The 16403-nt window shown below is 38.7% G+C and overlaps 1 protein-coding gene across 1 annotated transcript in view; it reads right to left on the bottom strand.

Moving 5' to 3' along the window:
- Window positions 1-597: 597 nt before the first annotated feature.
- KCNB2 (potassium voltage-gated channel subfamily B member 2) overlaps window positions 598-16403 on the bottom strand; it is a 465639-nt gene continuing 449833 nt past the window's right edge. Inside the window, exon 3 of the mRNA XM_004011737.6 lies at window positions 598-14865. Coding sequence (XP_004011786.3) covers window positions 12709-14865 — 2157 coding nt within the window. The 3' untranslated portion in view covers window positions 598-12708. The remainder of the gene's footprint in view (window positions 14866-16403) is intronic.

Raw genomic sequence — 16403 nt, 5'->3', positions numbered from 1 at the left:
TGACTATGCATAGCACAGCAGCCAGAAGGACTGGCTGTACAATTTGTGGGGCCTAAAACAAAGTGAATATACTGGGTTCCTTACTGAAAAATTATTCAGAACTTCAAGATGGTGGCAGCAGGGCATTAAATTGAGTGCCAGGCGCCTATGAATATCCATACTTCTATGTGACTGCTTGAGTCACACACCCACAGAGCTGATTCTGGGGTCAGAAATCAAAACTTGATTTATCCAACAAGGACTGATCAGATTGGTTTTAGGAATGGTAGTGGGAGACTGTCTCAAAATTCTTTGATGATCTTACCCCAGTATTTTGCAACGTCGTGTGCACTGAATTTTTTAAAAAATATAAAGCAAGTGATGCATTCGTAGGCTGTCTAAAAGGATTCATTTGAGAAGAATACTTTAAATGGTAATGGATCCAACTTTTACTTTTTGCCAGGCTTTGAAGTTTTATCCCTCACTTCCTCCAAAAAGCTCCCTGCTTCAACAGTCAGTAATGAGGTGTTGAGAAACCATGGATTGTTGGGTGGCGGGTGTGGATGCCATGCTCAATGTGAAGTGGCTTCATGCAGAGAACTGAAATGACACAGATGATTCATTTACACATTTATTTTCTATCTTGCTTATTCTACCAGACTGGAATGGAGAACAATGCCAGCAATTTTATAGACATTTTGACAGAAGGTAAACAAGTATTTTGATGTTGAACAATTGTACAGACTACTACATGCATATAAGGATGCCGATTGGTGCAGAAATATTGAGTTGATTAGCAAAACTACTGATACAAAATCACATTTTTGTTTTATGGAGTTAAAGTGCAGAAGATATGGGAACATTGATACAAACACCATTAAATGGGAGAGAAAGGCATTGTATTAATGGTGCAGGATGGACAGCTGCACAAACACAAGTATGTGAAACCGTTTCCTCTTTACAAAACTGAAATAAAAACATCTTGTTTGCAAATAGGATGAAATAAAGCATGTTGAGGCAGATGAATGAGACTAGACAAAACTTACCACTTATGCATACATAAGCTCTGGCCTCTATTGAGAGTTTGTATTAAAAACATTTCAACATAGTATGAGATGAAATGCTAATCCTATTATGTGTGTAAACCAGACAGGATAACCCAACTAAGAAATCTTCAAAAATGAAATACTTGATTGTGCTTCTTTTCCCCTGCAGCATTCAGAGCGTTCATAGATAGTATGAAAACCCCCTAAAACATTAAAGTTAATAAAAGATAATGATGCTTCATGTGACAGTCCCTATAAATCTAATACCATATGTAACTTAGAAATATGGAATTGTATTACTTGATGTATATGGTAATTTTAAGAACTATTATTATTTAACTTTGAATTTCTGACACTATATTCCTTAGGTTTTAAAAATTGTTATGAGTGTTTTTTAATCTGGGAGATGTTAGGAACTCAGTAGACATTGTTAAAATCTCTACAGCTTGAGACAAATAGAATCAGGTTGTTTATCAACCTATTTTATAGGGAAATCACCCACAGTTATTCCCAGGAAGGCTTTTTATGTGCATTAATTACTGATAATTTTATAAGTTCACTGTAAGTTTTCATAAAATTACTTTGTGAATATTCACAGAATTGTCCTGAGTTTAACCAGAAGATAATTCTAACATTAAACATTGAATTAATGAGTTTGGGGAGTTAGATATATTGTTTGTAATAGTTTGTAACTCTAGTTAACCAAAAATGCATAATATATGATTCTGGTTAACCCAAAACCCAGTAAATTCAGGCTCTACCTCCTGATCCTAAATGCACTCATGTCCACATGCACACAGACCAACACGACTGCCTTCCCAAAAGGCAGGCAACTTTTCAAAAAATGTATGCGATAAACTTCAGTTTCCTCCATTCACCTCGCTTGGAGATTTGCCTTTCTCTTTTAGTTTTTCTTTTTTTCTTTCCTCCTCTCTCCCTCCATTTCCTCCCCTCCTCTTCCTCCCTCCTACCCCCCACATCCCTCCCAAACTGTTAGCCTTTGCAAGTCTATATGTGTTTATTTTATATATATCTGACTTTAGCTTTTGAAGACTAAAAGGAAGATAACATATACTTGACACTGGACATCACCAAATGGTGTCATTTCTGAGGAATGTCTACTTTGACTAGTGAGAAGAGCTAACGTCAAACAGGTAAGTCCTCACCACACTATTCTTCTTTCATTTTACACATAATAGTGGTGAAAGAAACCATTTAAGGCAGGTCTACATTGGCAATGGGAAATAAATTAAGCAGTTATCTGGAAATATTAGCAGCTAATTCTCTTTAGTTTATTAACAGACAACACTTTTTAAAACTGAATTACTCGACATATTTAGACTATGTAGATATGATGTAGAGATTTGTATTACAAGCCTGAAAAGACACTTAAAAAATACAACCTCAGTATGTTATAGTAGAGAATGCACAGATCAAAATGATTCAAACAGTGAGCTGTTCCACTAAAGGTGTTATTGCACTGCCTCAGACCTTTTTTTGGCTAGATATTGAGTAAGCAGTTATAGTTACTTTTGTACCGTGGTCTGTGTATGTGCCGCCGTAACATAGTGCATTGACATAGTGAGATGAGACAGTCACACTGGCAGCTTTAAAAAGCAGTAGACATAAACAGTCAACACTGAGTTTTTCCCTAAGCTACATAGAGGCAGGTAATAAATACATTTAGTGAGCTGGTTGGGCAGCATAATGCTTTATCTGAATATTATTTAATAAGCTAGGAACTTGATTTCTTTAGAAAACAGGTAGGAATACAGTATTTGTTAAGCTATAACTAAATAGTAATAAAATCTAAGCTGTCATGCAGTTATGCTTTAGAACATGGGTTTTTTTTTTAAGCATCATAATACGTTGATTGAAACCCCAAACTAAGTAATGTGTTACACTAAAGCTTTCGTAAAATTACTAGGCAAAGAAACAAAAACAAAACAAAAAACCCAAATAAACAAAACTTGGTAAAATCAAAGTATTATTTTCCGTTTACCAATGACACATACTGGATACTCTGAAAGCGAAATTTTACATGTCTTGCAAATTCTTTTGCAGAGTCAACAGAAGATTGATCCAAAGTAAGTCTGTCTTTAATGCAGTGTTCAAGTTAGTTGCACTCCCCTGGTTGCACAGTGACTGCCCCGATTTGGCTAGAGGAGTTACATTTAGTCAGTGTAAGGACTAAGTGTGCAGCATTATTTGTAGTCCTTGGTCATCATCGCTTATAGGAAATAGGGGCTCAGGTTAAATTCTTGTAACTTGAAATTATAAATAAATTGAAAGAGAAAACAAGCCTCCTTCTCTGTTACCTTTCTTGGTCAATAAGATTTCAACATAAAAGAATAAATAAGTGATGACAGTCTATACATATTTTTTGATTTTAAAACCAAAATTTAATTAAGAATATTTGAATTCTGAAAGCTTTTGCTTTCATTTTGGTTTAATCTGGTAAATGGCCAGTTATGGTAAAGCTGGAATAAAATTCAGTCATGAATTACTTTATGAAATGTATCCTTAGGTTTACAAGTGTTTAAAGCTTAAAAATGGAGTGATACATTGATATTCACATAATGACTAATCATGTTTAATTCAGTGGTAATAAGGATGATGTAAATGGGGTCGCAAAGAGTCGGACACGACTGAGCGACTGAACTGGACTGAAGAGACTTCAAATATATAGTATCTCTAAAGGCTTAGCAATTGTAGGAAGCTGATATATCTCTAGAAAAAATTGACATTTGTCTACTGAATATTAAAAATCTAAGGCTGCTAGGTGAAAAAATTTGCGTTACATAAGTTTTCATAGCATATTATTTGTCCAAAAAATGTCAATCTCTCTTTAAAGCCACATGAAATGGTTTCATATATAATAAATGTATACATATATATATATAATATATAGCAAATAGAATGCTGTCTATTTTATGGTAACAGTGAGTAAAAACTTACATTTACACTCATACACACATGTAAAATTTTGACTGTTTAGGAAGACACAGAATAATTTTAGAAGACTAACACACAAATGTGAGTTGAATGCTTTCTTTTGAAACACTCAAAATTCCTCCTATTTGTCTTCAGGTATTGTGCTTGGTGCTTTACTATATACAACCTCATTTAATTTATAATAGTCTTAAAAACATTTATAGTAAGATGAGAAATATTAATTTCAAATGACCGCCTAAAGATATTTTTATATAAAAAACTTAAACTCGAATCCAAATATGACTTATTTTTCATTGGATGTAGAGTAAAGCACTATTTTTCAGTATGGCCTTCTGTCCATATCTAATATCCCCGTTAAAGTTTTTTTTAAGTTGCCCTTATGATTTTGGCTCAAGAACCATATTGAAACTACCATACCAATATCAGTTTTCCCTGATAAAAATGTTTGTTAGCATTGAAAATAATGAAAAGGTTAATACTGGTATTTCCTTTTTGTATGCTGCCCTGAAAACACCCACTAATTGGTTACACACAAAATTTTAGTGGAAGTTTGCATTTAGGATGGTATCTTGTGATAAGTTAGTGAATGGGGCACCATTTCTCTCATCAACCTAGAGGTTCAAGAAATTAATAGAGGCTTTAACAATTATTGTTCTTTGTTAATAGTAAGAGAAAACATTATGTCATTGCTTTGTTGGTCAAATCATATTATGACATGGTGTAGAGAGTTCTTTTGTCTTTAGGCTTCTCTAAGATTAGTGACCTTGACTTTGGGCTCCAAGTTGCTATTGCCCGTGGTTCATTTGGTCCTGCCCCTGACTTGACCCTGAAGACCTGTATAACCAGGCAGATCTGAGGGAAGGATTGCTAGTGATTACTGCAGACAGGAGAGGAATGAAGAATCTGGATGATCGGATATGAGATTTGATGAAAAGAATTTGTTTCAGAATCAGGAAGATGAAAGGAAGGTGGAAGGGAGTGAGAAGATCAAGTCACTGACACAGATGGTTTCCACTCCACATCCAGGGCACAGAACTAATATTAGTAAATTGCCCAATAAACTTCCCCTTTCAGCTCTTCCTCCCACTTACCCTCATTCCTTCAAACAAAACAAAGCAAGCAAACTGAACCATAAGCAACAATATGAAACAAAAGCTTTTGGATCGAAAGCAAGGTGCTAAGAACAGACATAGTCATTATGCAGTTACATGAAAGGTTATTAAAAATGCTTCAGTGTGCTAATGGTACCTTATATTTACTTAATACACCTTTTTAATACATTCACTGTTGAATTTTTAATGTTTTAATATGCTGCTTTAAAACTGCGTAAGTTTAAATTTGGCTATTGGACAAACCCAATGTTTTATAAGTTGCAGGTTTTTTTTTTTTCCTTTGGCTTTGAAATAGGAAGATTTTGTAAATTTTTTAGTGAGATTTTCATAATATATACACATTTGTTACTTCTGGTGATAATATTTTTGTTGGATAACTAATTTGGGTACTATTAGAACATATTACCTTCTGTGTATCTATTTGCTTTCCAAACCTCCTCCCCATTTCAATGAAACATTATGTGACTATAATCTGGAGAATAAAATCACAGCCTAACCCATATGCTGCAAATAAGAATATTAGGAGCATCTCGGTTTAAAGAATATGGCAGAAATCTGGCTGTAATTCAATTTCTGGCCAGGACCCACAGATACGGCTTGGAAGTTTAGAACCACTTGTGTTTTTGCCAGGGTAATTCAGGGGTGCTTCAGGCTCTACCTTTAAGTAGGATGGAGACTGTGCATTTGTCCTTATAGATCTGTGATTCTTAAAAAGGCACCGCTTTGAGTGCTCCTCTGTCTTTCCACTCATGGCAGAAAGGTCAGTGTAGTATTTACTAACATGTATTCAGAGTGCAGACTAGGACACTTCTAAACATTTAGTTAGACTTGTGACTCTTGTTTTAAATTTGGAGACAGCAGGTAGAACCACTTTGAAAGTGCTGTGCAGAGGGTGGCAACGATTTTATCAGATATTTTAGAATAAGAAAAAGAAAACAGAGAAATGATCACTGAAAAAAAAAAAAAAAAACTTGGTTGTGATTTTGACTCTGTGCACGGGTAATGGAAGGTGGAAAATGGTCCAGAACTTTCTTTCAAGTCCTCCTTGCCCCATCCTTTCTTGGCAGATGGAATTCCACTTTCTTTCAAACTGACCACTAGAGGGCACTCAACACAGACTGAAAAAGCAGGCGGAGCGGACTCCTGACATCCTTTGAGAAATCTGTGTATTTACCTGTTTGTTGCCAGTATTCTGTGTCTATTTCCCTGAGTCTTAATTTTGAGAGTCTATATTGCTTGGTACTCAATCTAAAGTCTTTTTAGGTTGAAATGGAGCAAAAGTAACAGGAAGAAAACCTATTCAGCTGTATCACTTGCCAGCTTGCCCAGGATGAAAGGGAGATAAACTCCATTGCTAGACTGGCATTAAGCTTTCCTTACCAGCAGGTAGTGAGGGGTTCTCCCACAGCATACAGGTAGGATTTAAATGAAATCAAACAGAACAGTTAAGGGGTATAAAAACAATGACTTTTTAATATTGTTTTTTGTCAGAATCTTATATCTTTTGGCTGAAGTGGGCAATATCTACGCTAAAGTAAATTATCACTAACTTTCAGACAGCTACGTTTTAAGCATGGATGTTTACAAAGCTTATGTGGTGGTCATTCAGATTCTAGACTAAGGAATGAAAATAAATAATGAATTTGAGAAAAAATAAAAGTGGATTACAGAAATTCTCAGACAACAAACTCAAACATATTGCCGTACTATTTCCAGCTCAAGCTATGGAATTAAATTTCACTTGGGAACATAGTCTCTTTAAATATGAAATCTCTGCGAGAGTGTGAAACTGAGGGATTGAACTGTGCATAAATTAACTTCTGGCATAAGGTAGACAGTAAATGTTTGTTGAATGAAGTATTTTACCCCAGAAATATGGAAATATCTGTTAGATAATAAGAACTAATTTCTTCAGGAGAGAGATTAAAGCTGGGATTATGATCTCAATCACAAATTTCATGTTAATAAGCAGTTTCAATTACACACAAGAATTACACACACACACACCAAATATAAATTTCTTGGCTTAAAAACACATTTAGTTTACCTACCTATTTCTTAGTCCTTCTTTTTGGGGGGTATTTGTATCTTTTGCTAGCCTCGGATTGTCTCACTACTAAAGAGAATTCCCCACCTTCCTTTCTTCGTATGTATATTTATAGTTTAAAACCCTTTTAGACTTAATAAGGAAGAGATTATGCATTAATGGCAATGGTAAACAGGTTTATGAAATTAAGTCAGGCTATTTTAAAAAGTCGAGTAGAAGCAATGGTAATTGACATCACTAAAGAATAGCATTATATTACAATAAGTGCTAACTTTTATAATATAGAATGTTCACCAAGATTTTGGAATTGAGACCTTTCCCCTTTCTCATTAGGGATGGGCCTTCAAGTGTTTCCAATTTTTATTTAGATTTTTTAGTCTCTTCTTTCTTTTTTAGTTCTGTTTGGGTGAGGGCAGTTGAAGTGGGAAAACATCCAATAGATTTTCAAATTCACATGGACCTAAGTGAATATATCCCTTGAGTCAAGCTAAACCATTTTTGATTACTGAATTTTAAACACTTTCCATTTAGAAATTCAGAGGACTTAATAGAGAATATTGATAGACTGCTAAAATGTTGCCTGTCATCAACGGGAAGTAAGAAAAAAACATTAAGATGCTTAGTTTTTAACCAAATAACCATCAACAAACTATTAAAATATAAAATTTGCTACAGATTTTTTCACTGGTATTAAATTTTGCTCTACTTATTAGTGATAGACTATTATTAGCTACTTTGACAAGTAATATATCTAAGAATTATTTTTCAATTTACCAGATAATAGGGAAAGACAACTCATAGCTTTACTCAATCAGATTAACAATTTGTTACCTCAAATGTAAATTTAAACTGTGATTCAGAAATAATTATGCATCAGACTTCCATTCATACCATCCATTTATTTCTTAGGAAAACAGTTCTTTGGGAAAAAAAAAAAAAAAACATTTCACTTGTTGTTGTCATATACTTCCCTGGTTTGATAACTGAATGATTTTTCCATATTTAGAAGAGATACTTTCCAATAACCCAAATGATCCTCAGCCTGGTTTTGTTATTAATGTTATATACTTTTTGACCACGCTTCATGGCATGAAGGATCTGAGTTCCCTGACATGGCGTTGAACCCGTGCCTGTTGCGGGGGAAGTGCAGGAAGCTTAGAATCCTACCCACTGGATGCTAGGGAAGTCCCCTCAGTCTGGTTTTAAATGGGTCGTAAGTCCATGAGGCTGGGGGCTGTACCCAGCACCAAGCACAATGCCTTCTATAGAATATAGGAGTGCTTACCTCATATTTACTGAATGAATGAATAGTGAAATGCCAATCAAATTCTATTAGACAATATTTTTGAACTTAGATTCAGTCATTCTAAAGTTCTTTATATTTTTCTAGGAAATCAGTGACTTCCTTCAGTCTTTGCCTAATGTGTATATCATGAGTAATAAATCCTTCTCTTTAATCCAGAGATGTGTATCTTATGACCAGAATTCCAAAAGGGCAAATGTATGTGCTAAAGACAATCAATGTCATTTATCTCAAGTCATTAGCATTTGGCATGATCCACTGCTTTGCTTTAAACAAACTGTGTCACAATAAATACAGCTGTTTTTATTTTCATTATTTTGAATATTAATAGAGAAAAAAAACACGCCTTAACTCAACAGACTTTCTTGTAGTTCACTGAAACACTGGACGTGAAGCCACAGGATGTGAATGAGGTCTCGTTCTACTCTTCATCAAGTTCAAGTGTGAATCTGAACAAGATCCATAACTTCCCTGGTCTTCTATTGATAAATAACACCTGATTCAGAAGGCTGTTGTGAGGATTAAACATGACCAAAACTTCTAAAATATTCTACATACTTTTTTCTTTACAAATTTCAAGAGAAAATAGTTGAGTTGTTGACTTTCCTCATGTCTACCTGACTAAGACGCTTTTGACAAGCAATTAATGGGAACAGACACTTGGCACATCCTCTTCTTGTTACCAAATCCAGTTCATATCAGGATAGTGCTAGATCTAAATGCTTGGTTCAAAGCTGTTGGCTGTGCCCCAGTGAAGAAATTTCTAGTGGAAATGTTTAGAAACTAATTAAATGAACTCTAGGGAGTCTGGGTGTCACGCTTGCATTTGTGATCCAGCCCAAGATGTATATCTACATACACATTTCTATCCTCTTATGATCGATCTCAAGCTTTGAGTTAAAACAATCTTGTGGCAACTTACACCCATTAGGATAGTCAGCAGAACTGAATTAACCATACCTGGGACTGTGTTATTTTGAGTTCTTTCAAATAGCCTTTCCTCATTGATTTTTGTCCCTGGTCACTGAGCTAGGTGATAATGAGTGGGCTCTCCCAGCAGCGGAAACCTCCAGGGTCCCTCAGGGAGTCAGTCCGTGTCCCTGCCACTTAAGCAGTGCTTCTCAAACTGGGGGTGTATTTTCCAGGGAATACAAAAAAAGGTATATAAAGTTAAATGAGTATCCATTTCAGTATTTGATGAGTACTGTAAGAAAAACATCAATTCTTTTATATCGAAACATATGCTATGAAGTAAAATGCAGCATTTTCATGACTTTTAAACATAAAACATAAGACTTTGTAAGATCTCTGTGCTTGGTATATTCCCAGACCAGTCCAGGCAAATACGTTCATCCTCTGCATTAGAGGCAGTTAGTTCACTGAAAAGGTTTAGGACGCACTGCACAAGAGCATTCTAGGAACCCTTGGTGCTTTCTTTCGAAACAACAAAGTCAAAAAAAAAATATTTTTTTTTTGAGGAATGTTTTATTTTATTTTTTCCTAGCTGAAGACGTTTTGCTCAGAGGGACTAAGAAGAATTGAAGGTTAAATTTTCCATAGGAGGTTCTCCAAAATTCTTAAAACTTAAAAAAAATATATTAACAGAATAAAATTTTTAGGGAGAAATCTTTTGGGGGAAATGTCTAGAATTCTTTATCTAGGAAAGATTTTTAATATTAAGCATTCTGGAGCAGGATTCTCAGGTAGAAGGCCTAATGGACACAAGACAGGTTGGCATTAGTAAACTATCAGATAAATTTTAAAAAACGAGATTCATCAATACAGAAACATCAGAAAATAACTGCTTCATGAGACTATGTAAAGAAAATAATTTTCATGACTTATTTGCTATTCATCTAACAGCAGATATATCTGTTTACTTGAAAAACTATATATAGAAAATTCAGACACTCTAGTTTTACAAAAACTGAGCAATATGTAGTTTTAGACACTGAAATAAGTATGACTAATGTAAATATCAGTGATTAATGACCATACACTCTTAAAAGCTGTGTTTTGAAACAAACATAAAAACCATTAGGAAATTCTAGTAAGAACAATGGAAAAAATGCTTAAACTTATTTTTAGCAGTACGTGGATTTCAACTAAGATCCAACCTGGTTTTCTTATCTAAAGATATAATGACCAGATTTTGTTAATAAAGACATGTTATTCCTTAAAGCCTTAAGTTCAATTCTAAATTTTTGGGTTGTCTTTTTCTGATGTGTTTTTTTTTTCTTTAAAATATAGAATAAAATTTGGAATGTTTTTCCTTAAACAAAAAATTGTGCTTTAAATTTGGCCCAGAATTTTCCTGTTTCCCTGAACTATACACCCATACCCACCCAAACATCCACACACACATACAAAATATACAATTCAGAGGCAAAACTTGGACATTCCTGAGAACTCAAGGAATCACATTAATTTGAACTCTTAAGGTAACTTAGAAATAATTTGTCTTTAGTTTGTATTGGAGTAAAACTGAGGCTGAGAGGTTTTCAAGATTCACCCAGGATTACCCAGCAGGTAGTTACATTTCTGGAGCTAGAGCTTTGATTTCCTATAAGGCAAAGTGGAGCCAAATGATCTGGCTTCTAGCACAGCCTTAACCAACAGGACAGCCACCAGCAAATATCCTGTGTGTGTTTGTGTTGACATGACACTCAGGCCTGTCCGCCTCTTTGCGAGCCCATGGACGGTAGCCGGCTAGGCTCCTCTGTCCACGGAATTTTCCAGGCGAAAAAACTGGAGTGAATTGCCATTTCCACCTCCAGGGGATCTTTCTGACCCAGGGATCGACCCGCGTCTCTTGCGTCTCCTGCATTGGCAGGCGAATTCTTTACCACTAGTGCCATCTGAACTGAACTGAGCGCCAACTACCGTAACACTTGTGCATTTCGCGGCTCTCAGTAAAAATGGTGGAAATACTGCTTTCAATCCTCCACCACTTGGGGGCGCTGGAAACGTGAGGGTGTGTTTCTAGGTGCTGCAATTACAGGATGGTGCCGCTGGAGTTTGCAGCCCTCCTCACCTGGCAGTGTTCCTTCCTCACACTGGGAAATACTGAAAGATCCATTATCAGGGCAGGGTTCTTTCTATGTAACTCATTTCCGGACCCACCTCTGTCTATGTGGTCGGGGTGGGTGGGGTGGCAGTCTGACTTAAATAGCTCTGCTTTTAGTTTGCCAAAAGTCACTTTCTAGAATTCCCATTTTGGCATATGTACATTCTATCTAGGTTTTTAGATAGAAAAGGTTATGTTGGATACAAGTGGAAAACAGTCATCTTTAGGTGGTCAATATATATATATATATATATATATATATTTTTTTTTTAAAGAACTGATTTACAAAAAAAATTTGGTTGTGTAATATCACCTTTTAAGTATGTTCAGATTTTTAAAAAATGCATTTCTGTACAGGCTGTGACATGATACATACTTTCCCCCACAATATTAGGGATACGTAATTGACTAGCAAAATTTCAAGCCTCAATTTCAAGTTTTTGGATATCTGGTCATTACATCTTGCCTATTTTCATGATTTATAAATAAAACCACAAATGCCACAACTAAGCAGAAGCAAAAAAGAAAAATGCACCCTGTGAGTCATATCATCAGTCAATAAAAATACTGTATTCCTTTAAACAAATGTACTTATAAGAGCTTTATAACCCAAAGCAAGATATGTGAGATGGTTTAAGAAGAGGTTGCAGTTTTGCAACAAGAAGTCTGTATAGCTCCTCCAGGCAGTAGCTGTGAAGGAAGTGCCTGTGTCTCAGAAACTTGTTTCCGTCTGTTCTTGACACTTCTGCATCCCAAGCCCCATTATTTACAAAGTTATGCATTTTGCAAGCTCAAAGCACCTTGTGCCTTGCAATTATGAATGCATGCAATGACATTTCATCCTTTCATGTGCAAATTCTAAAATTCATCATAACAGAAAAGCTCAGTCAAAACTCTGTAATCTGAAATGAAAGGATCAAAAATGTCAGACATGGCAGAATACGATTCCTAATAGAGCTCTCTTTATTTGTTCAGTGTTCTTCAGTCATTTTGTTTGTTACAAAAATGGAGTCTTGATTCTTTATTTAAACAGTACTGAAACTAAACTGTTCATGCCATGCAAAAATAACATTTTATGCACTTTTTTTGGGAGGGAGGGGCTTCCCACGTTTTAATTCACAGGCATTATTAACCGCATTTTTAAGAAACAAGTGTTTTTGTTTGTTTGTTTTTAGTGTTATTATTGCTTTTGTAACTAGTCACATGCTGGTTTCACGTGTGGGGCAGTAACCTGTGTCTCCCGGGTTGGAATGAATTTCTGGGGCAAACAAATGGTTTTCCATCTTGCACCCTTCTTGACTGTTGTCCTTTTTCACTTCTGCCACACCGTGGTAAATGTCTTGTCTACAGTTGTGACTTGTGTCCTGGGCAGAGGAAGAGCCCACACAGGCCTCTTCTCTTAAAGGGTCTCTTCCATCACTAGGCTTATCTGTCAAGCAGTTTGGGCTGGAGTCTGCCTGCTTGTCCGGCCTCCTGGTCCCCTGGAGCTCTAAGAAGTCATCATCTTCCCCTGTGTCGATTTCCGTGAAGCTCCTCCTCTCTCTGGTGGAGAAAGTAAAGAGTTTCTGCTTGGGAAACCGAGGCGTCAGCCCTTTGGAGGGTCCTTGACAGTGAACCTCAGCACCCAGCAAGGGTCTATCTCCCTGGGAGGGGGTTTCTTCTAAGAGAATGGTGCTGATGAGCTGGGGTGCGGTGAGTGGAAAGTCCGCCGCGGTGACCGGCAGCGGCCTGGCTGTACTGGGCGGGGTTGGCGGGGCGCCGCCTCTGCTGTCCTTGAAGTTGACCTTGAGCGATCTGGACTTGAGCGGGTTGCTGCCTTTCAGCGAGCTCTTGGGGCTCTCGGAGGCACTGTCCGTCGGCAGAGGGCCGTGCGGCCCACCCTGGGGCCTGCCGGCGGCATCGAGGTTCACAGTTATGTCGATCGGAGCATATTCTGGGGTGGCCTCCCTGGCCACGGGCCCCTTCTCCCTGATTAGGGTTAAGAAAGGGGGGGGCCTGGCTCTTTGGTGCTCTTCTATCCCGGCGAGGTCAGGTGGGAACTTCATCTGCAGGTGGGACGCAGAGGGCGGCGGCAGGGGCGACCTCTCGGTCTCCGTGAAGTCGGTGGCGCAGCTGGTGAAGCTGTCGATACTGGATGTGCTCTTCATGTCCACGACGCCCTCGGTCTGTGCCACCGCCAGCTGCTCCTGCGGGCAGACCACCTCCTCCATCTCTATCTCTTCCTCGTAGGCGGACGGCCTCTCGGCCTGCTCCTGGCCATCGGGGTTCGGGTGAGAGTGAGGCTGCGTCTTGGTGATTTCATTGTACAGCATCTCCAGCTTCTGGGCGCTCAGATGCTGTGGGCTGGAGGAAGAAGTGTTGTTCAGCTGTTCATGGGAATCTTTCTGGCTGACCTCCTGGTACTTATTCTCGTAAGACTTGTTGGAGCTGGTTTCTGACAGAGCCTTCCTGGCCCACTTCCACCGGCTTGGAGAGAGGTGATTGTCATCCGTGGAGCCCTTGGTGTTGGCCGACTCTCCTGTCTTCTCCACGGCCACGTCTATCAGCTCCATACTTCGAGCAAAGGCGTCCTTTAAGTTCATAGACACGATGCTTCCGTTCCTCTTGGCGCGCTCCAGAGCCTCTCTCCTCTTAATGGCTTTCTCCTGGCGTTTCTGCTCCTTGTAAAACTCAGAAAAATTGTTCACAATGATTGGGATGGGAAGGGCGATCACCAGAACCCCTGCGATACAGCAGAGACCTCCCACAATCTTCCCTAATAACGTTTTTGGGTAGATGTCTCCGTAACCGACAGTCGTCATGGTGATGGTGGCCCACCAAAAGGAAGCCGGAATACTGGTGAACTTGGTAGCATCCTCGTCCTTTTCGGCAAAAAATACCAGGCTGGAGAATATCATTATCCCCATGGCCAGAAACAAGATCAGCAAGCCCAGTTCATTGTAACTCCGCCTGAGGGTGAAGCCCAGAGACTGCAGGCCCGTCGAGTGCCGGGCGAGTTTCAGGATCCGGAGGATCCGCATGATCCGGAAGATCTGGACCACGCGGCGAACGTTCTGGAACTGCAGCACACTCTTGTTGGACTCCGTGAGGAAGATAGTGACGTAATAGGGCAAGATGGCCAGCAAGTCGATAACATTCAGCGGGCCTTTGAAGAACTTCCATTTGTTGGGTGAGGACAGGAACCGTAAAAGGTACTCCATGGTAAACCAGGCGATACACACGGCCTCCACGTGGGCCAGCTGGGGGTTGTCATTGGGCTGTCCGAATTCATCCATCTCCTGCAGCTCCGGCAGCGTGTTGAGAGACAGTGCGATGGTGGAGAGGACGATGAACAAGATGGACACGATAGCCAAGATCTGGAAAAGAAATGAAAGGCAAGTCAGCAGGGCCTCTTAGTTGCTTAGGCACAGCCAGGAGACTTAGGGGTTTCACTGTTTTTTAAATGATATGCCTGTTCAAAGGTATTCCAAGAAGGTAACTTCACAAACACATTCACTTCTTATGAGTTCATTTCACTTAGAAGCCTAATATGGATAAAATAGGCAACAAATGGGAACCAACTGTGTAGCACAGGTAACTCTATTCAGTGCTCTGTGGTGACCTAAATGGGAAAAAAATCCAAAAAAGAGGTGATATATATATACAAATAGCTGATTCACTTTGCTGTACAGCAGAAACTAACCTAACACTGTAAAACAACTATACTCTAATTAAAATTATATATATGTATATATATATAAAATAGACCTAATGTAACATACCTTTAAATTCTATGGTCTAATCCATTTGAAAAAAATCCACCCCCCCCCCACCTTGCCCATTGTTCTTAGACCCCTCCGGAAGAGTTTTCAGGGAACAATCATCTCCCCTCTCTTGTGTGTGTGCATATGGCTCAGATGTGTCCTACTCTTTGCAACCCCATGGACTGTAGCCTACCAGGCTCCTCTGGAGCAGTTTACCATACCCTCCCCCAAGGGATCTTCCTAACCCAGGGATGGAACCTGTGTCTCTTGCATCTCCTGCACTGGCAGATGGATTCTTTACCACCTGAGCCACCAGGGAAGTCCTCCCCTCTGTTAGCTATTTGTAATTTTTCTCTCTGAACCACCCAGTGTATGTTTCTTTATGTGAATTGCCATACCTGCTATAGAAGCTAGAAAAAAGTCATGATTGCCAGAAGTTTTATTCTAAAGAGTCAGACACAATTGAGCGAAAAACACTTTCACACTTTCCAGTGGTTAAGACTCCACTTCCACCTGCAGTGAGTACAGGTTCAATCCCTGGTTGGGGAGTTAAGATCCTACATGCCTCGAGGTGTGACCCAAAAAAAAAAAAAAAAAAAAAAAGGAAAAAGAGGATCAGACCTATATGTAGAGAGATAACAAGGCCTTGGTACAGTGATGCTTCCATGGAACAAATGTGATCTGTCTGGCAAGCACTGAAGACAGGATCAAGTCAAGGAGCCTCCATCCTGGGCCATGTGGCCTTCTGGCTAGCCTCATGAGGAAGAAGAAGATTATGAGCTAACTTCATTCAGTTGAGAAAGGTTTCATAAAGAAGAAACTGATGATTGTCCAAGGTGATCTTGGTTCAGGGCAGAGGAATAGCAGTGTGATGTCAGACATAGAAGGAAAGAGGAAGCACTCAATAAGAAGTAAAAAGAAGGACTTCCCCCCCAATCCAGTGGTGACTCAGACAATAAAGAATCTGCCTGCAATACAGGATACCTGGGTTCAGTCCCTGGGTTGGGAAGATACTCTGGGGAAGGGAATGGCTACCCACTCCGGTATTCTTGCCTGGAGATCCCACGGACAGAGAAGTCTGGCCAGCTACAGTCCACAGGGTTGCAGAGTCGGATGTGACTGAGCATGCATGCATACAGTATTAATGTATT

This window comes from Ovis aries, chromosome 9, assembly GCF_016772045.2.
Source record: "Ovis aries strain OAR_USU_Benz2616 breed Rambouillet chromosome 9, ARS-UI_Ramb_v3.0, whole genome shotgun sequence".
Classification (NCBI taxonomy): Eukaryota; Metazoa; Chordata; class Mammalia; order Artiodactyla; family Bovidae; genus Ovis; species Ovis aries.
The sequence above is the reverse complement of the archived record's forward strand: the minus strand, read 5'-3'. Positions and strand labels throughout refer to the sequence as shown.